This window comes from Coregonus lavaretus, assembly GCF_964263955.1.
Source record: "Coregonus lavaretus genome assembly, chromosome: 2".
Lineage (NCBI taxonomy): Eukaryota > Metazoa > Chordata > Actinopteri > Salmoniformes > Salmonidae > Coregonus > Coregonus lavaretus.
In genome coordinates this window covers 35,691,187-35,713,441 of record NC_139989.1, presented here as the reverse complement: position 1 = coordinate 35,713,441, position 22,255 = coordinate 35,691,187, and the positions used below count along the sequence as shown (strand labels likewise).

General features: G+C 41.2%; 1 protein-coding gene across 1 annotated transcript; it reads right to left on the bottom strand.

Annotated features, from left to right (window-relative positions):
• Positions 1 to 14,241: 14,241 nt before the first annotated feature.
• Positions 14,242 to 18,864, bottom strand: LOC311138946 (uncharacterized protein; the record flags this gene model as incomplete). The annotated part of the gene is made up of 4 exons (XM_084173763.1): positions 14,242 to 14,436; positions 14,714 to 14,851; positions 15,042 to 15,173; positions 18,607 to 18,864. The coding sequence occupies 4 exons, from the start codon at positions 18,862 to 18,864 to the stop codon at positions 14,242 to 14,244; spliced, it is 723 nt and encodes a 240-aa protein (XP_084029889.1).
• Between the last annotated feature and the right edge of the window lie 3,391 nt (positions 18,865 to 22,255).

Sequence of the window (22,255 nt, the reverse complement as noted above, 5' to 3'; positions counted from 1 at the left end):
TGCTTCTAGGTCCTCATCTTCACAGAATTTGTGTTTCCTCAAATGAAGTTATTTGTGAGCTTTCGAATTAGGAATTTCAGAGGAAGGCCACTCGACGAGTGGGAAGAGTCCTCAAGAAGTCCAGTTAATGTTTTTCAACCACAGTGAGTTCTCACAATACAGAGTCATGTACCAGTGAGGTCAGCGTTTTACAGAGTACCCCCACCGCTTCCTCTATGAGTATGGACACAACAGCCTGTGATGCTTTTGAAATCAGTGGTAGATGGTGTGAAAAGCCTGTTCCAGACCACAGTGTCCTCTGGTACTATAAGGCCTACAGACTCTGTCCTTCTTCAGGGTTCAAAAGATTCAGAGACCTCATCCACAGACTCCGAAAAAGGTGTTGTTGTATCCGAGATGAAGATGTGGTCTGTAGCACAGATGATTTACCAGCGTCTGCAGAGATTGGTGGGTATTTTCTCTCTCGTCATGTCAAAAGCAGTGCTACCATGGCTGATGCCAAAAAAGTCTCATCTTCATGAAGAAATGTCCAGGTCTTAAGAAGTGAAGAAAAAAACTACATAACATTTTGGGAACTATGATGGAAAGTGTAGCGATGGCTCACTGGGAAGTGACTAGCAAGAGTATCATTCACCAAGGACCACCTCCAACTTATCAAAGTCTTCCTCAAAACCATGCAGGTCAGAGGACTCATTTGGAATGATGACACTCCCAGGCAATATTCCCTCTAAGCTGCGCACATGACTTCGTCCAGGACTGCCACGCAGATGAAATGCCATGCTGTACAGAGACGCAATAGAGTTCGCCCCATTAGTTTGCACTATATAGATCCAACGTTTTTTCTATGATCGAATCAACATTATATCAGCCCTTTTTCAATGCAATGTTGGTGAACACATAATTAGGAGAGGGAGTACAAACCAACGACGCTAGACAGAGAGGAATTTGCTTAAGCAAAAGGCAGTTTATTAAACACAGAGATATCTTGTACTGTTAGTTAACATGCATGAAATCCTGCTAATTAACATGCATGGACCTTTTCATATGGCTCTCTATGGAGTCAGCTGAGAAGGATGTTTAAACAGAGTTTACAGCATTACATTATACAATGTAACATAAAGGAAGGGGTCCTTCTTCTAGTCCCTTGATTGGTTCCCGAGGCGTAGGAGGCGGGTCTGCTCTGTCCAGAGCAGATGCCCCATTGGTGCACGGCAGAGTCCTCTGCCCTTGGCACCCGACCAGTAGACAGGGGAGTGGAGTTTGAGTGTGCGTGCAGTGAAATGTCTGTGTGTGTCCAGGGAACTCGTGAGGAGTTGAGAATGAGTGTGCGTGAAAGTGAAATATTGGTGTGTCAAGAGAAAGTGGTGGGGAGTAACTGGTGGTTTATGGCCGGAGAGGGGGTGTTGTCCTGTTATCGCATTCCTGCAAGACTAGGTCATCTGGTGAGAAGATATGGTGTTCTCCTCTGTCCTTTGTTCTCTGACCTGGAACAGCATTTATTGAAAACAAGCTCCTAACACAAATGGGTCTTGCACAACATTTTAGTCAGACCAATCTATAACATTTTATATTTACTATGACAAATTATATTTACTACGACAAATCCCCCTCTTCACGTCTACTAGACGTGATCCATTAATTATGTTGGCATTAAGCATAGTTGAATCAGTCTTAAAAGAAAAACAATAATGCAGAAAAGAAAACAACACATGATAACGCATAATGCAATTGTAAAAAATTTCAACCATCCCCCTCTAGCATACGAATTATATGGCCAGTTAATTAAACAATGTTAGTCCCCCTCTAGTGCACGATTAAATACATCAAAGCTGTTGTTCAAATTCTATTTCATCTTCCCCTAAAAGGGGTAGATTTGAGCTTGTTCGTTTGGAGTGGGTGCGATGGCAAAGATTTCTCCCTTTACCTGGTCGAGGTTCTTTTTCCCATAAGGGAACCTTCATTTTGGTGTCAAATTTTGGTTTTGGCTGCTCAAATCAGCCCTGACTTCTGTCAGTGATCTAGAAGGAGTGGGGGCTGGTGTGCAATGTGTTAGATGGTGCCAGGGTGCTCCTGATTTACCTCTGACCTGGACTGAGTGTGAAGTAACCTCCTTCACTTCGTACGGTCCAGTCCACCTGGGTTCCAGCCACTTTCTCTTGTGGACTTTTACCCTCACCCAGTCTCCCACTTTTACCTTCAGTGGCAGCGTACTTCCCGACAGCTCCCCCTTTTGGGCCTTCTGCACCTGAGAAGAGAGTGCTGCAGAAAATTCCGTCAATTTCATCACATAATCAGTCATCTCTATCTGTTGTACATCAAGGGCGGGCATATGACCTCCCTCCCTTGGTGGCCCTAGCATTTCTCTCCCTTACATTATCTCATGAGGAGAAAGATGGGTCCCTGCCCCTGGCGAGGCTCTCATAGCCAACAGACCCAAAGGCAGGGCTTCGACCCATGTTAATTTTGTTTCTGCCTAAACCTTTTGCTATTTTAGTTTTCAATGTTTGGTTGGCACGTTCCACGAGTCCCTAGGACTGTGGATGTTACTGAACCGGATCTGCGCATGATTCCGAACATTTCCTCCACCTCTCTCAGATGTTTTGTTGCTAAAACGTGTGGTTGTCAGATCTTATCTGCCTTGGTATACCGTACCTGGGTATTAATTCAGTTTGTAGCCACTTAATGACTGACCTAGCATCCTCTTATTCTGTAGTTTCTGTAGGAATTGCCTCTACTCATTTTGAAAACCTGTCTACAGTTTCTGTCATGTGAGGGTGCCACCAGATGTGTGGGAACTTTTGGAGGGTCTTAAACTTTCCCTCGTGCGTGGGCCCGTGGGTCTAGCTGGTTCAACTAGTCTTCCATCATGGCACCTCCAGAGCTCGTCCTGTCCTCTGCCGCCCCCTCCTGGGCCCAGACTGAGTGTTCATAGGGTCCTGCTGAGCTCTGTAACTGTGCTATATCGCCTTGGTTGAGTTCAGTCTGTGATGTCGGTGGTAGTAGTATTGGATGAGGATCACGCCTTCGGGCACCTGGAGTTCAGACAGGTGGGTTTATGGTTGTTGTGGGGGTCCTCCCTTTCCTCTACAGTCTCTTTTAAAATGTCCAGTTTTCCACAGTTGTAGCACAGGTAGTTCCCTCTTCTAGGAGGACCTGGTGGAGTGCCTTGCTGAGGCCATGGTTGTGGTTGTGGGCCAAAAGTCATGGTGCCTTTTAGGCTGTATAGTGAGGTGGGGCCAGGAGTGGTGCTGGTACTGGCCTCTGGGGAAGCTGCTTCAGTGGCCACACACATCGTATCTGATTTCTTTGGTTGCACCCTCCTGCTCTCCAACGCCACTTTTTTAACTTTCCTATACTGTACTTTTCCCCTTGCTCTGTCTGTCATTCGTTGTTCTAGATATTCATTAAATTTGGGTTTAGTTATGTTTGGCCCTGCCATCTTGCTTTCTCTATCTTTATACACTTATCCCGTCCCTGGTGTTTTATTCCAAGGATGTATTATCGGTATCAATACAGACTTATCTCATGTACGACACCCTCGTATATAAAGGTTTAATTTATATAATTTGTAATGTAATCATTATCATAAAAATCAGAATTCCAGTCACATATACCAATGCAGTTATTCCTCCACAGCACACAACACGCTTTAATTGTCTCAGCTCTTGTTGAAGAATATGCACAGGTCCAATATCAGTCTCCCCAATCCCTGGTTCCTGAAAGCCTAAGTCAAATTCACTCAATTCCACAGTTTGGTATTCAGTTTCATAAGTCTCACTATAACTTCCCATCATCCATTACACGTTATAATACATAAAAACACACAACCAAAAGCCAATTGGAATTACAATGCTTAATACATTCCGGTTCTCAAAGCGTCCTAAAACATATTGTCAGTTCGACTGCCACCCTCCACACGTCCTTATGTAAGGATCAATTTTACATGTGAAGCCACAGAAGCAACTAATGAATTTAGATTACCAGAGCGTCCTAAAACATAGTCTCAGTTCGACTGCCACCCTTCACACAACCTTAAAAGGCACCTTCATTATGTGAAGTCACAGAAGCAACTGGATCCCTATCAAATGATTTTTAGTTTAGACAACTCGATCACTAGGAAGGACTTAGTCTCAGCTTAATTGTACCTTTCACACAACCATTTATATGGGATCGTTTTAAGTGTGAAATCACAGAGATAACTGGAATCCCCGGGAATTTAGTACCTCTGGTCAATTTCGGTGATTCTCCCCCACCTAATGTCTAGAACTCTGCCACAGTTTAACGTGATCAACTCTCTCACAACCTATAGGGTAGGACCTCCCCTAATAGGATTTATGCAAAAGGTCTCAGTTCAAACTGGGTCCCTTTAGGAATCTAGATTGTGGGTCAAATCTTATCCACATCATGTGTTAAATCGCAATTTAACCCATAGGATACAATCATCAGTATTCAGCCACTGGTAAGACTCTCATAATATAATCACAGTTCTCAGTGTTCACAGTACCAGATATCTCATTTATGCCTTAATTCATTTATGATGGAAATTATTTAACAAGTATTCATACTCACACTCAGTACTTCTGATCAAAATTTGGTATAGTCTATAGGACAATATGCAAGATGTTGTTTTAACAGGCTCTGCTTACCTTTTTAGTAGCGCGCTGTGATCAGGTTCCTGAGGCAAAATGAATAGCTGATGTCTCCTGGATTTCAGGTCACTCTTCCGTCTGTTTTTAGATCGATGATTTGCCTTTTCCTCTCGCACCAACTTTTTAGATCGAAATAGAAACCATCCTCTGCTACCAATTTGTTGGTGAACACATAATTAGGAGAGGGAGTACAAACCAACGACGCTAGACAGAGAGGAATTTGCTTAAGCAAAAGGCAGTTTATTAAACACAGAGATATCTTGTACTGTTAGTTAACATGCATGAAATCCTGCTAATTAACATGCATGGACCTTTTCATATGGCTCTCTATGGAGTCAGCTGAGAAGGATGTTTAAACAGAGTTTACAGCATTACATTATACAATGTAACATAAAGGAAGGGGTCCTTCTTCTAGTCCCTTGATTGGTTCCCGAGGCGTAGGAGGCGGGTCTGCTCTGTCCAGAGCAGATGCCCCATTGGTGCACGGCAGAGTCCTCTGCCCTTGGCACCCGACCAGTAGACAGGGGAGTGGAGTTTGAGTGTGCGTGCAGTGAAATGTCTGTGTGTGTCCAGGGAACTCGTGAGGAGTTGAGAATGAGTGTGCGTGAAAGTGAAATATTGGTGTGTGTCAAGAGAAAGTGGTGGGGAGTAACTGGTGGTTTATGGCCGGAGAGGGGGTGTTGTCCTGTTATCGCATTCCTGCAAGACTAGGTCATCTGGTGAGAAGATATGGTGTTCTCCTCTGTCCTTTGTTCTCTGACCTGGAACAGCATTTATTGAAAACAAGCTCCTAACACAAATGGGTCTTGCACAACATTTTAGTCAGACCAATCTATAACATTTTATATTTACTACGACAAATTATATTTACTACGACAGCAACAAACCAAAATAAATCTAACTTTGCAAGATTGAGTCTGTGATTTTGTTGTAGGCTGAGCCAGAGCGCAACGGAGTAGAATTCTATTGACCGGGGTAGCCCACAAGCAGTCTTTCAATCACCCGCGAGTGAATGCTCTTTTCAGATCAGAGCCGCGCGACTGCACATTTGTCGATATTCTTTGCTAGTTAGCGAGTTATTAGCCCAGTTATAGATGAGTATAGGTCAGCAATGGGAAGTTAATGCTTCCTACGAGAGCACAAAACGTGTATCCTACGTTTGTCTTTGAAAAGCCAGTCAGGTAAAAAGCGTATGTCTTAATTAAAGGGGCAGTGTTGTATTTTGAGGCATGCTTGAATTTGCAAATAAGCCTAAAGGCAGAGGTGTAGTCTACATTGTCTAATTCTCTGTATGGTAATAATAATTTATTTTATTTTGTAAAGTGATATCTTGCATAATACAACGCAATACAATGCAATTTACAATCACCTATTTGCAGTGGTGTAAAGTACTTAAGTAAAAATACTTTTTAAGTACTACTTAAGTAGTTTTTTGGGGTATCTGTACTTCACTTTACTATTTATCTTTTTGACAACTTTTCCTTCTACTTCACTACATTCCTAAATAAAATAATGTACTTTTTACTCCATACATTTTCCCTGACACCCAAAGTACTCGTTACATTTTGAATGCTTAAAATGGTCCAATTCACACACTTATCAAGAGAACATCCCTGGTCATCTCTTACTGCCTCTGATCTGCTTCATTTGTAAATTATGTCTGAGTGTTGGAGTGTGCCTCTGGTTATCAGTAAATTAGAAAAACAAGAAAATGGTGCCATCTGGTTTGCTTTATATAAGGAATTTGAAATGATTTATACTTTTACTTTTGATACTTAAGTATATTTTTGCAATTACATTTACTTTTGATACTTAAGTATATTTAAAACCAAATACTTTTAGACTTTTACTCAAGTAGTATTTCACTGGATGACTTTCACTTTTACTTGAGTCATTTTCTATTAAGGTATCTTTACTTTTACTCAAGTATGACAATTGGGTACTTTTTCCACCACTGCCTATTTGGCCCATGGTGTTACAGACCAAGTAAAAAAGCATTAATAATTAATGTCAAGCCCTTCACAATGTAAAAAACGTTTTTAAAAGTCTCATGCAATGTAGGCCTGCATTGAAAATCATAGAAGTCAAAAGCTATTTCCATGTGATAATGTTATGGGATTTGCTCCATTGGTTTTGCTGGGAGGCCTACATTATGCTCAAATAGATGGGCTCCCGAGTGGCGCAGCTGTCTAAGGCACTGCATCTCAGTGCTTGAGGCCTCACTACAGACCCCCTGGGTCGATTCCAGGCTGTATCACAACCGGCCGTGATTGGGAGTCCCATAGGGCGGCTCACAATTGGCCCAGCGTCGTCCGGGTTTGTCCGGTGTAGGCCGTCATTGTAAATAAGAATTTGTTCTTAACTGACTTGCCTAGTTAAATAAAGGTAAAATAAAATAGCCACAATAGCCTATTGGCTACTGTCTGAAACGGTAAGGGTACAGCCTCAGTGTTCACTGTAAACGCAGGCCGGAGGTTGCACAACATTCTCACAAAGTTCAAGGTTCCGCTCACAATTCCCATTCCTAGTGAGTTACCTGTCTATAGTTGTCTGACTGTACGAAGTACAATTATTGATGTGAATGATGGTACAGTCCCAGACCATCACTGATGTAGTTAACACAATCCTGGATGTTGTAAATCCAGCAGGACTACAGGAAGTAATCTCCAAGGGTAAGGTTGTAAATCCAGCAGGACTACAGGAAGTAATCTCCAAGGGTAAGGTTGTAAATCCAGCAGGACTACAGGAAGTAATCTCCAAGGGTAAGGTTGTAAATCCAGCAGGACTACAGGAAGTAATCTCCAAGGGTAAGGTTGTAAATCCAGCAGGACTACAGGAAGTAATCTCCAAGGGTAAGATCCTCACTCTGTCCCATCATATACAGTGGGGGAAAAAAGTATTTAGTCAGCCACCAATTGTGCAAGTTCTCCCACTTAAAAAGATGAGAGAGGCCTATAATTTTCATCATACGTACACGTCAACTATAACAGACAAAATGAGAAAAAAAAATCCAGAAAATCACAATGTAGGATTTTTTATGAATTTATTTGCAAATTATGGTGGAAAATAAGTACTTGGTCAATAACAAAAGTTTCTCAATACTTTGTTATATACCCTTTGTTGGCAATGACACAGGTCAAACGTTTTCTGTAAGTCTTCACAAGTTCTTCACACACTGTTGCTGGTATTTTGGCCCATTCCTCCATGCAGATCTCCTCTAGAGCAGTGATGTTTTGGGGCTGTCGCTGGGCAACACGGACTTTCAACTCCCTCCAAAGATTTTCTATGGGGTTGAGATCTGGAGACTGGCTAGGCCACTCCAGGACCTTGAAATGCTTCTTACGAAGCCACTCCTTCGTTGCCCGGGCGGTGTGTTTGGGATCATTGTCATGCTGAAAGACCCAGCCACGTTTCATCTTCAATGCCCTTGCTGATGGAAGGAGGTTTTCACTCAAAATCTCACGATACATGGCCCCATTCATTCTTTCCTTTACACGGATCAGTCGTCCTGGTCCCTTTGCAGGAAAACAGCCCCAAAGCATGATGTTTCCACCCCCATGCTTCACAGTAGGTATGGTGTTCTTTGGATGCAACTCAGCATTCGTTGTCCTCCAAACACGACGAGTTGAATTTTTACCAAAAAGTTATATTTTGGTTTCATCTGACCATATGACATTCTCCCAATCCTCTTCTGGATCATCCAAATGCACTCTAGCAAACTTCAGACGGGCCTGGACATGTACTGGCTTAAGCAGGGGGACACGTCTGGCACTGCAGGATTTGAGTCCCTGGCGGCGTAGTGTGTTACTGATGGTAGGCTTTGTTACTTTGGTCCCAGCTCTCTGCAGGTCATTCACTAGGTCCCCCCGTGTGGTTCTGGGATATTTGCTCACCGTTCTTGTGATCATTTTGACCCCACGGGGTGAGATCTTGCGTGGAGCCCCAGATCGAGGGAGATTATCAGTGGTCTTGTATGTCTTCCATTTCCTAATAATTGCTCCCACAGTTGATTTCTTCAAACCAAGCTGCTTACCTATTGCAGATTCAGTCTTCCCAGCCTGGTGCAGGTCTACAATTTTGTTTCTGGTGTCCTTTGACAGCTCTTTGGTCTTGGCCATAGTGGAGTTTGGAGTGTGACTGTTTGAGGTTGTGGACAGGTGTCTTTTATACTGATAACAAGTTCAAACAGGTGCCATTAATACAGGTAACGAGTGGAGGACAGAGGAGCCTCTTAAAGAAGAAGTTACAGGTCTGTGAGAGACAGAAATCTTGCTTGTTTGTAGGTGACCAAATACTTATTTTCCACCATAATTTGCAAATAAATTCATTAAAAATCCTACAATGTGATTTTCTGGATTTTTTGTTCTAAATTTGTCTGTCATAGTTGACGTGTACCTATGATGAAAATTACAGGCCTCTCTCATCTTTTTAAGTGGGAGAACTTGCACAATTGGTGGCTGACTAAATACTTTTTTTCCCCACTGTAGTTGATGAACTCCAAAACCTGATTTTGAAACACACAAACCTGTTTGTTATGGAACCAGTGGCAGCGGGGAAAAGTGTGTTAGACATTGTTCTATCGACTTTCGCAATGAGGGAAAAACAATCAGGGAAGCTCTTTTCCTCTGAGCCTGTGTATGCCTTTGCTGAAGTGTCAGTGAATAAGTTACTGTTCCCTCTTCTCATCCCTGCCTCTTGCGAAAACTCTGCAGTCTCCAACAGCTCTTCACAGCTCTATGACAATGTTGGGAATCTGTTCACAATGGTCCATCAAGTCATGGACAACATTAGAAAGCAAGCAACATCTGAATCATCTGTTCTCCCCTCTGAGGTTGAGAAACAGAGTGATGCCAATCTTCCTCAGATTGAGGCTGTTCAGCTTCAACTCAAAGGTAGACAAGAGATAGAGGTTCTGGTTAAAATGTTCCTATTACATATCTAGGTGTCTGGTTAGACTGTAAACTCTCCTTCCAGACTCACATTAAGAATCTCCAATCCAAAGTTAAATCTAGAATCGGTTTCCTATTTCGCAACAAAGCCTCCTTCACTCATGCTGCCAAACATGCCCTCGTAAAACTGACTATCCTACCGATCCTCGACTTCGGCGATGTCATTTACAAAATAGCCTCCAACACTCTACTCAGCAAATTGGATGTTGTCTATCACAGTGCCATCCGTTTTGTCTCCAAAGCCCCATATAATACCCACCACTGTGACCTGTACGCTCTTGTTGGCTGGTCCTCACTACATATTCGTCGCCAAACCCACTGGCTCCAGGCCATCTATAAATCACTGCTAGGCAAATCCCCGCCTTATCTTAGCTCATTGGTCACCATAGCAACACCCACCCGTAGTCTGCGCTCCAGCGGGTATATCTCACTGGTCATCCCCAAAGCCAACACCTCCTTTGGCCGCAATTCCTTCCAGTTCTCTGCTGCCAATGACTGGAACAAATTGCAAAAATCTCTGAAGCTGGAGACACTTATCTCCCTCACTAACTTTAAGCATCAGTTGTCAGAGCACCTTACCGATCACTGCACCTGTACACAGCCCATCTGAAATTAGCCCGCCCAACTACCTCATCCCTATATTGTTATTTATTTTGCTCATCTGTACCCCAGTATCTCTATTTGCACATCATCTCTTGCACATCATTCCAGTGTTAATACTAAATTGTAATTATTTTGCACTATAGCCTATTTTATTGCCTTACCTCCATAACTTGCTAAATTTGCACACTGTATATTAATTGTATTTCTGTTGTATATTTTTTTTTTGATTTTTGTTTTGTTTTACCCCATATGTAACTCTGTGTTGTTGTTTTTATCGCACTGCTTTGCTTTATCTTGGCCAGGTCGCAGTTGTAAATGAGAACTTGTTCTCAACTGGTTTACCTGGTTAAATAAAGGTGAAATAAAAAATAAAAATAAAAAAACATTTTAAAACACTTTTATTACAACACTATTGCAACACTATTATTTAAGTGTTGATCATGGATATACCGTTCTCTTGCCACACAATATAATAATCCAACAACAACAATATTCTTTCTCAGTTGCTAATGACTAGCAATGTGAAGTGTACAAGGAGTTAAAGAAATGCACTAACCATTTTGTTCATTAACATTGTCTTTTTTTGTATGGTAACAATTAGTGCTCCAAAAAGATCAACAAGAAGAAAAGACAGGTCTCAAAGGAAGCACAGGACCAGGCTAAGTTTCCACACGAGGATGACTATTGCATACGTAAATCCATACATTAAGACACCTCTGCTATAAATTATTATTAACTGTGTAGATAGAATTATACATTTAGAATTATGAATTTGAATCCACCAACAATGTTTTATGCCTCCACATGGATAGTCCTTACCGTAAATAAAAAATAGTTGGAGTGAAAATGTTTGATGAACACAGTCGTGTTCGTGTCCACTCTCTCTCCTGTCACCTAGCCCCCTGCATCGTTCTTCAAGCTGCCATGTTTCCAATAGAGGAGGATCTTCCATCTACACGTATCTCTCAACCACAGGAGAAACCATCCAAACGCTCCCTCTTTGTGAGGATATTGTCAGCCATCGGAACACATTCGAACAGTCCCCCAACAGGACCTTGTAAAGGACTAAAGACTCACTTTAGTATACTTCTCATTAAATCATTTCATTGCATTCATTTAATTGTATTTCGGTTCTTTTCTGAATCTATCAGATTTCACATCAAATCAAATCAAGATGTATTTGTCATATGCGCAGGATACAGCATAAACGGTGCAATGAAATGCTTGCTAACGAGATTCCTCAACATTTCACTAAATAGTAAATGAGCAGTAAAACTAGAACAATCACAATACAAATACTATGTGAATAGTAAAATAATTGAGAATAAAGTATTTTAAAAAGAAAGAAAAACAAGAATAATATATTGTAAAATGTAAATAATATACTGTGGATATACTATGTCAGTGTACTGTTATACTGTATACAAGTAGTAAAGTGAATAGTGACTAGTTAGGAGCGAGGTAGAGACGTATATAATAATAATAGAGGCAGCAGGGGTGTCTGTGTGGGTGGGTTTGTGTGCTTGCATGCGTGAGTGAATTTGTGTTTGTGTGTTTGAAGTGTGAATGCAGAGAGTCAGTGCAAATAGCCTTAAGGACAGCCAGGGGTTAGCTGTTCAACAGTCTTATGGCCTGGATGTAGAAACTGTCTCTGAGCATGTTGTTCCTTGCTCTGATGCTCTGAGACTGCCTGCCAAGATGGTAAGGGACAATACAGTCCGTGGCTGTAGTCTCTGGAAATCTTCTGGGCCTTCCTCAGACACCACCTGGTGTAAATGTTGTGTAGGGCTGGGAGCTCGCCCCCAGTAATGGACTGGTCAGTCTTGACAACTCTCTGTGGAGCCTTACGGTCAGACAATGTGAATATAGCTTGAACTGTAGTTGTCTCACCAGCAGATGGTAGAATTTCTTCAATACCGTCTCTCCAACAGCAAGATGCACTATGCTATAGTCTTTTTTAGAGAAAGAGAAACCTTTTTAAATGACCATTAGCCACAACAGTTAGATTTGATTAGGTCATTATAACATGAAGTTAACTTTAAATATTCAAAACAAACTGAACTAATGGGAAGTTATGGGACAGTATTGCAGCCCCTTTTGGGGCTGGAGCTAGGGTTAGGATTAGGGCTGGTGCTAGGTTTATCTTGAAGATGTAAAATGAGACTCAAATAAAGGCTCTAAAATGTGCTCTGAACTATTTGGAGGAGGAAGTTGGGATGGGTTGGAATGTTTGGGAGCGCTCCCTGCTTCTTCGTCAGGAAATGAAAAAGGCAAGTAAACAGTGAACAGCCTGGATGCTTACACTGTGTGTATATTTATGAGAGCTGGAGTTCATAGGAAAGCTTAGTCAGCCAACATCACATTCTAACAGTCTGAATACTTCACACAAGTGTGTTTGCAGGAAATCCTCCTTATCTATTACAGAACCAATCCTTCCTGAATACACTGTATGGATACAGGTAGCTCCCATTCTGATGAAACAGAGATTAGAAAAGTAACACTTTTCTTGTTACACATTAAATGTTTATTATTATTGACATGCTGGGGGGGGGGGGTCACTTTAGTGCAAAATATATAGAACCAATAGATTTAATGCAAATACCAGATCAAGTATTGTACAACAATTGTAGAAAGTTATTTTCCCCATATGGTTTACTACCAAAACCTTTCTGTTAATAAGATGACATCACCATTTTAAACAAGGACACACTTGATCCACACTAGACCTATCTAACTACAGTACGTTGTAACAAGAACCCCAAATTCCCTCAAAGAATTCATTGTTTGAGTGAGTCGGCACTGATTTCTAAAGGGAAGAATACTGGTAACTTTGTGTGACGTTTGTCTTGTGTTACTACACTAGAATAGGAACGTCCTAAACAGGGGATGACACATCTCTTGATACCTACCAGGAAATGACTCTAGGGCTGACTGTATTGACTAATAACCCTCCATGCCAGAGTCTGGTCGAGCTGTGAAACTCTCAATTCCCAGACCACACATGCCTCCAAGGCGAAGGGATCAAATCGCAACTCGGCCGTTCGTCTAAAGCCCTTCCTCACTGTTTGTTCTATACATGTCTCCCGACTTCCTACTGTCCTGTAAAAATATATAATAATAAATAAAACAAAGGGAAGGAGATCGGAGCTCCTGGTCTATAAGAAAAATACCTCTCTGCCAAACCACATACAGTACAAATCTCTTGACACCCACAAGGAGATTACTCTAGGGGTGACCGTATCAATCAATAAAAAAACACATACAGTATAAATACATAAATATATTATAAATAAATAAATAAATACATGCATACGCAAACAAATTAAATTCAAATACACAAATAAATGATATCCCGGTACTTCATAAATATATATATACAAAATAAAAATAAGTATAAATAAGTATCACAGAGACTGTCAACAGACAAATCAAATCAAACAGCGGCCATTGTTTATCTTACATCAGAGTTAGTGGAAGTGCAGGCGGGGACTTGCCACTATCTGGCAGCTATCAGTGTTGCTTTATCTCAAGGAAACTCTGAGACAGCCATCAGAGGTGGGGTCGAGTGGCAGGACAAGCTAAGAACAAAACCCTCATGGGGAGAAAGAGATAAAGAAAAGCAGGCACTCAGTCCTTGACCAGTTGCTATTGTACCAATTGATGGGGAACAGATAGAGCAAGGCTTGAACCAGCTCCCTGCAGTTACAGGATGAGGTCCAGACGTTGGCAGATAGAGGGACGCTACACAATTGGTTTTGATGCCATCCCCAATCTCAGATAAATAAAGTGCTCCGCTTGCTTCATGTTTTCCAATGTCCCGTTTGACCTTGATTGACAAATTAGATAGAAAGACTGAAGCAGACTCGAACAGAAATGAAATATGTTTTAGCCAGGCTACATCACTACGCAGTTGCCTCAGAAGTCCAATAGGCTTCTGGCACGGACGACCCACCTCCGGTCCTCCATCCATGTCTGCACAGGTTTTGCTGCTGCTGTAGAGTGTAGCCCAGCCCCTTTGTCCTGGCCTGAAGGGGTGCCGTTCAGCCCCTCTGTCCTGGCCTGGAAGTCAGGTGTTCGACGTTGCGCAGGCTGCGTTTTAGATTCTGTGTGAAGTCACGGAGCTGCAGCAGGGTAAAGTGAGTGGCAACCTGAACCTCGTACTCCCCTGGGAGGCGTGAGGCCAGCCCCGAGGCCTCGTACAGGGCTACACTGCTCATCTGGCCCGGCTCCTGCATCTGAACAAACCAAAAACACACACATACAGAAGGTTATTAACCAAAACGAACATCTCAAGTGTGATGTTATGAGTGTAGGACCTCTATGATATGTGTGTATCTGTGTGTGATCTTGTGCCAGTGTGCATGCCTGTGCAGATGTGTCTACTTCTATTACTCAGTGAGTTTGTGTGTCTGTGTGTCTGTGTGTGTGTCTCTGTGTGTGTGTGTGTGTGTGTGTGTGTGTGTGTGTGTGTGTGTGTGTGTGTGTGTGTGTGTGTGTGTGTGTCAGTCTCACCTTGTTGACCTGGGCCAGCAGATCTCTGATGTCAGCCAGGAGTCCTGTCACCTCGTCAGTGGTCACACGCTCCTTCAGCACACCCAGCACATCCTGATACAGCTGCAGTCCCGCAGACATACTGCTCAGACACACCTCCTGTAGGGGGAAGCACACAGCAGGTCAGACAACTAACCTGGACCATGTCCAGTAGGCTAGGACACAACGCAATAAGGAATCGTGTCAGAACTATTCATGTCAGCTTTATTATTCTATCTGCAACATTCAGGAGAACCATAGCATTGTTGCACCTTCACAAACACATGCAAACACACACGCACACACTCACCAGGGTGAAGTCGATTTGGTTTAGGGGTCTGCAGACAGTCCAGAGTTCTGGTGCTGCGGGGATGCCCAGGGAGGTCACCATGGTCTGGTACTGCATGTTCCTAGACTGGCTGGACGGGTCAAGGGTCAGGCCCTAGGAGAACAGGAGTGGTGTGGTTATAGAGCTGGAGCCAATATGTAATGCATGATATACAGTACCAGTCAAAAGTTTGGACACACCTACTTATTCAAGGGGTTTTCTTTATTTTTACTATTTTTTACATTGTAGAATAATAGTGAAGACATCAAAACTATGAAATAACACATATGGAATCATGTAGTAACCAAAAAAGTGTTAAACAAATCAAAATCTATTTTATATTTGAGATTCTTCAAATAGCCACTCTTTGCCTTGATGACACCTTTGCACACTCTTGGCATTCTCTCAACCAGCTTCATGAGGTAGTCACCTGGAATGCATTTCAATTAACAGGTGTGCTTTCTTAAAAGTTAATTTGTGGAATTTATTTCCTTCTTAACACGTTTGAGTCAATCAGTTGTGTTGTGACAAGGTAGGGGGGTATACAGAAGAATGTCCATATTATGGCAAGAACAGCTCAAATAAGCAAAGAGAAACGACAGTCCATCATTACTTTAAGACATGAAAGTCAGTCAATACGGAACATTTCAAGAACTTTGATAGTTTCTTCAAGTGCAGTCGCAAAAACCATCAAGCGCTATGATGAAACTGGCTCTCATGAGGACCGCCACAGGAATGGAAGACTCAGAGAAGATTTCATAGTTTTGATGTCTTCACTAATATTCTACAATGTACAAAATAGTAAAAATAAAGAAAAACCCTTGAATGAGTAGGTGTGTCCAAACTTTTGACTGGTAGTTTGTATATATATATATATATATATATCCTGCTGTTGCTGACTATCAGGCAGTGAGCAGGTTGGTACTGAGTGAGTGAATGGTGGGGAGGACCAGAGTGGTGTGTGCGTTGAGGGCACTGGTTGAGAGAGTGCTGCAGCAGAAGCAGCTGAGTCAACAAGCCAGAGCAGCACTCGCGCACATCGTGACAACTTTTGACCAGTTGTAGGTAGGCTATTTAGATCTGTAATTATGGAGACACCCTTTTTCCATAAAACATATTAACGCGCTAGAACTGATATAACGGCGACAAAGCATTGGAAAAGGACTTTAGGCGCACTACAGCGCTTTAGATAAATTCGCTCCGAAGTGGTTTAAAGTCAACTGCATTCTAATGTTGACTTTTCTTATGGATAACGGTATCAAGCGAAGGGTTTTACTCATGCTCAGGTCTAGGGTCTGGAGTGCTGCGTGAGTGAGTGAGTGGAAATTTGAAATGGAAGTTATGGAACTCCCTCGCGTGCTTCTGTTATGGGAAAAAGTCCACAATGAAAATGACATTAAATGTGGGAAATGATACGCTGCATTTGCATCTGTTGGCCATCAAGTATGCTATTCACTGGAGTCATGCAAATCAATTTGTGCCATTTGTGTAGCCTATCTGGAGCTGGCAAACAGATTTAATAAATAGCCTATAACTCAGTGTTTTGTTGTAGCCTTGTGTTATTATGCAATTGTTAATGGCCATGTTAGTTAATTAAATTGGAAGTTATTAATTGTGATCAGGTCACAGCTCTATCGCGAATGTATCATTCTCCACATTTAATGTCAGTTTCATTGTGGACTTTACCCTGAAATGAGATGTTGTCCTTTCGGGGGCTATAGGCTACCTGCATCTAGCTACGCAGACCATGGCAAAGTTGAATTGCAATTATAAACCCAGATTTTAGTCAGTAGCCTATTGAAATAACAAGTCAATCTCGCAAATAGACCATTTATAACGGTTTGTAGTCTTAACATCTGGCACATAATGAAGGCACAATTGCCAGAAAATAGCTTAACATTCGTTTTTTTGAAGTTCTTCCAAGTGTTTCTTGCACAGAGATTGAGATCCTCTCCAACTTTCATCACTCCAACTCAAACCTGCCAGATGTATCTATAGTTATGCACACGCTCAAACAGGATTTATTTACCATTATAAATTCTGTGGTTTGAGCCCTGAATGCTGATTGGTTGAAAGCCATGGTATATCATACTGTGTACCATGGGAATGCACAACAATTATTTTTACTATTCTAATTACATTGTTAACCAGTTTATAATAGCAATAAGGCTCCTCAGGGGTTTGTGGTATATGGCCAATATACCACGGCTAAGGGCTATGTCCAAAGAACAGCCCTTAGCCGTGGTATATTGGCCTTATTGTTTAATCATAGCTGTCAAAACAATTTAAATCGACATCCATTGATGGAAAATGATCTGGAGAATTTAATAAGTGCGATTTATATTTTCTCTTGCAACATTCTTCAACTTCCAATAATTATTTTTTTGATGGAAAACCGAATTTTGCTTCTTAGCCTACTTTGTTAAAAATGAAGTTGATATTCCTTCTTAATTCGCTCAATAACGTTATGGAAAAAGGGTTTCGTGGATAAATGTGGCAACTCTGTTGCACCTTTTTGTTAAAGGGCTAGTTTTCAGGCCTTGTGGGCGTGTTTTCAGAGGTCATTGTGCTAAAAAATTTATCTAGACCTGGCAACACTGCTGCCTGCCGATTTGAAGTGCTTCCTACTGAGTATCAAGGTCGTGTCGCCAGCGGTAGCTAACGTGGCATTCGTTTCTCTCACACAATTTTATTTGAAGTAGGATAGCAGCCTACACAAGAAATAACTAATATTGATAACCATCTAGATGTCACCTTGATACATATCCTACATACAGTCTGCTACTCAATAGGGAGGGCATGAATGGCAACACCGGGACACAGTGCCCTTCGTTCCTACTCGACAAGCACTAGGCCTACTGTCCTGCAACAGCATGGGAAGTAGCTACCTAGTAGCCGGCCTGCAACAGCATGGGAACTAGCTACCTAGTAGCCAATATCAGGGTGACAGGCAGTGTAATCACATGCATACAACGCATGAAGTAACATTACAACCATCATAAAAATAAAATAAAAAAATTGTCAAATTTGTAAATTAAAATGTACTATTATTTTAAATACAACTCAGACTCATCCTCTGGCTTAAAAACAGAAGAAACTCCAGTACGGTAGCTCAATAGTAGTTGCGTCATAAGAAATGGAAGGGGGAAAAACACAACTCAATCAAAACCGTCTAACCTATAGCTTTCGACACACCCATTCCTTTCGACACCCACTAGCCCATACTCCGATCGTCATATTGGGACGCAGCTACCCATTCTCGCCTAAAAGGGAATTTCCTCTTTGTCTAATGGTCTAAGAACATTGGTTGCTCCCGTGGGACACTCGAGTTCATATCCCGCGGGTTACAAGTGTTACACATTTACCTGCAGCTATAGGTGATAGGTATTGTTCTTTGTTAGAAAGCCTGCTTTGCATTACTCAGTTTAAATGTGCCCTGCCGCCTGCTAGGACCTGTTTTATGCACAAATGGTTTAACATAATCCAACGGTCATTTCAACCCAAATCGAGCATTAAAGACCATACAAAGCTGCGTATTTAGACTTACCGTGATGTTGACACTAGACCCGTGAACCACAGGGATGTTGCCTAGTATTTTTTCGACCAAACTCATTGCGACCACTGACTTCTCTGGAATAGGTGCGGACCGGGCCAGAAAAGCTAAACAGCAGAGCAGACCTACAACTTTGAGAAAGAAAAAACTGTTGCAGAACGACTGTCCGATGCTAAAGATCCTTAACAAGTTCAACTGTGAGGCACAGTCAGTGCTGCTCAGAACCGTATTCAAGAAAGGCGCACGTGCCATAGTTTATTGGAGGTACGCAGTAGCCACGCACAATAAAAATGTTTCGGAGCCTTCCACTCAAAATATGTCGAAACTGTTCTCATTTTCTTCAGACAATATTTTTCAAAACAGAATATTGTTTCCAAGTTAAAAAAAAAGTTTAATCAAGCAGAGTAAATACACTAATTAAAAATATCATATAAAATATCACTTACTTTTGAGAGTGTTCATTCCTCTGTATGGTTAGTCTATTTTGCTAAAGATTCTTTCTTATCTCCCATTTGAAGGAGACGTGAAGTATTTATATGAATGAAATTACGTTTCATGGGAATTTCCACTGAGGGGTTATTTACACCTGCAATAGTGAGTGACTAAGAGATGATTAGGCTACCTCCTGAACAAGAGCAAATACGTACATTTAACAATATAAATTAATTGGATTAAAGCTGCGCTCATGATTAAAAAAAAAGGTAAATAGCCTATTAGGCTATCAATACAGAAACTACATTTAAGCCTAATTGTTCTATTCTGCTGTTTTACATTTATTATAATGCTATTGTTATATTACTAGGCCCAATATTATTTTATTTCCTATAAGCTTATTATGAAGCACTTTGAGCTGCATATTATGAGACAAATACATGAAACAAAGCTATTAATTAATTATCTAATTGCCATCCATTCTGCACTCTCCATCCACTCTGTCCTGACTTGCGATCCCTCCACTGTCACTCCTGCCCTACTGGACTCCCTAATGTTTAACTGTATGTTCAATACTTTTTTTTATATGTGAAGTGTCTTGAGACTTATGCAATGCACTTTAAATAGGCCTAGCTGGTGACTTGACTTGATTATTATGCCTATAGGCTATAATTGATAGTATCATTATTTTACTCTTTATTTTAAATGTGTATGGGAAATTCATTGTAGCCTATCATTCAGAAACATTTCACATTCGTTTTTGAATAAATTCAGTAGCCTGAAGTGGACGGTCGCGCTGCGGACAATAGGCGATGCTTGAAAATAGCTATCTGCGATATATAAAAAAATCGCACATGTAGCTATGTTGACATCATGGCGAGCTATGACTGAAAACAACCTCAATACATTTTAGTGACGTTCATGTACGCTACATTACTCAGGAAAAATAAATGTACTTAATTTCACAACTCCAGTTGTAGCTGTTTGACGTTTCACTGAGAGTAGGCCTATACAAAGGAAATAAGGTTGGTTTATCTAATGCAATTAAAGATGAATATCCCCATTTGTGAAATCTTTATTTCCGCACTAAGTAGCCTAGTACACACCAATAACAGTAGTCCTCCCACTGGGCACAGACGTCAATGTAACGTCTATTCCATGTTGGTTCAACATAATTTCATTGAAATGACAACAACGTTGATTCAACCAGTATGTGCCCAGTGCCCTACTTCAGGCTATGGGCATTGCGGAATGACATCAAGTCCACACACATCTCGATTGCAAGGTGTGCTCTTGACCACAAATCATTTTCTTAGGTAATAACTGGCCTCATTCAGAGCTTCTTATTGTATCATTTATCATGCCGTTTATTAATAGCCTATATCACTTCCACTATTGACATGACAGTGCTGTAGGCTAGTTTTATGATATCAATGACTTTCTAATGTAGCTTAGGCCTTTCCCAGTTGTTGTTGTGCCTACCAGTAATGCTAACCTCTTGAATATCGAATGTATCATTATGACTGATCCCTGACAGTATGATCTATCCATTTTGCCGAGCACCTTGACAATTTAATATTCAATTTGCACCTTAGTAATTGAGTTATCAAGCATGACGCTCTTATATTTTGTTCTCTTGAAATCTTATTGTCCACTTTGAACCTATCCATTTTCTGAAGTATTATCAAAGACATGAGTATTATCAAAAGAAAGACTTAAGTATTATCAAAAGCTATATCTTAATTTAACAAATTAAATCAATAAAACATTTGACAAATAATCATAACCAGTCAGTAGGCCTATTTTAATCTATGCAAGGACCATTGCTACTGTTCAAATTAAACTGACTTTCCACAACCATCATTACCTTAAAATAGGCATTGAACTGTATGTCTGGGGTTGCATCCCAATAATCTCTCCCTTCTTATGAAGTGTGACTCCTTCACAAGTCTCCACATATTGAAAAGCATTGGATTGGTGTCGGCATGGGCACTTGTTCACTTTGCTTCATGAATGTGACAGGAAATGACTGCTATATTAAATGACTGCATTATATGACTAGTTTATATTATACCAGTCATTTCCTTTCAAATACATGAAGCGAAGTCAACAAGTGCACACTTCGTGAGAAAATAGATATAATTGGGCTGCACCTAATGTGATGAGAGGCGGGAGGAAGAGAGGGGGCTAAGTTAAGAAATCAGATGAAGGAACAGGAGCTTTGAACAATGGGGTAGAACAAACTTAAACTAGCTGAGCTCAATGACACACAGTTCTGAAGAGGGCAAACACATTCATTGATTTCCTAAAGGTATTTTGAAATGTGAGTTTCCAGGTAACTGCATTTTAGAAAGCAGCTGTCAAGATGTTTCATTGCATTGCGCAAGAAGAGCCAACATCATTCCTGACGGACAAGCTACAAATACAAGGTGCTCTGTGCCAAATGGCTCTTAGCTTGCCAGACATTCAATGTACAAATGAATGTTCACCAAGTGAGGAATGAAATTGACAAATACGTTTTATTTCTGTGCCGGCCTCAGTCAGTACAGATACACCAAATGCTTCTCCCAGCAAGGACTTAAAAAGTAGAGAGATTTCAATTGGGGACAAGTTTACAGTGACACATATGACCAAGTCTAAAAACAGTGACAATGAGGACCAGTGGTAGGATTGAATTTAGGTGTTCTGACTGTAGGTTAGAATTGTAACATACATATATAATGTTATAATGGCCTTGTGCCTGCAGAGAAACAAACCAACAACTATTACAAGAGGGAGGGAGGAGGGAGGGAAAGGTAAAAAAACAACAAGGAATCTTTGCACTCTCTCCTCTCAGAGGATCATGGGAAACGACAGCACTCTCCCCTCTCAGAGGATCTTGGGAAACTGTTGTCTTCATCTTCGGCCATCTCCTTGGCGAACTCCAGGTCCTGCTATCCTTGCCAGTGATATATGTGACTACGACAGGCTGATCATACGCACACCTACAGGGAGATACACAGTGAGAGATTGTGTTAAAGGTATACTTCAGGATTTTGGCAATGTATGCTAGCATGCTAGCAGATACCCATAGACTTCCAGTCAACACTAGTTAGCATTGGCCCACGAAACTAGCTCTAACCTCCTTCATACTGGACACAGACACATAAAAATGGTATCCACAAGTTTATCTATCCCTTTAAATATCAACAAGTCATGCAGGTATTAAAAA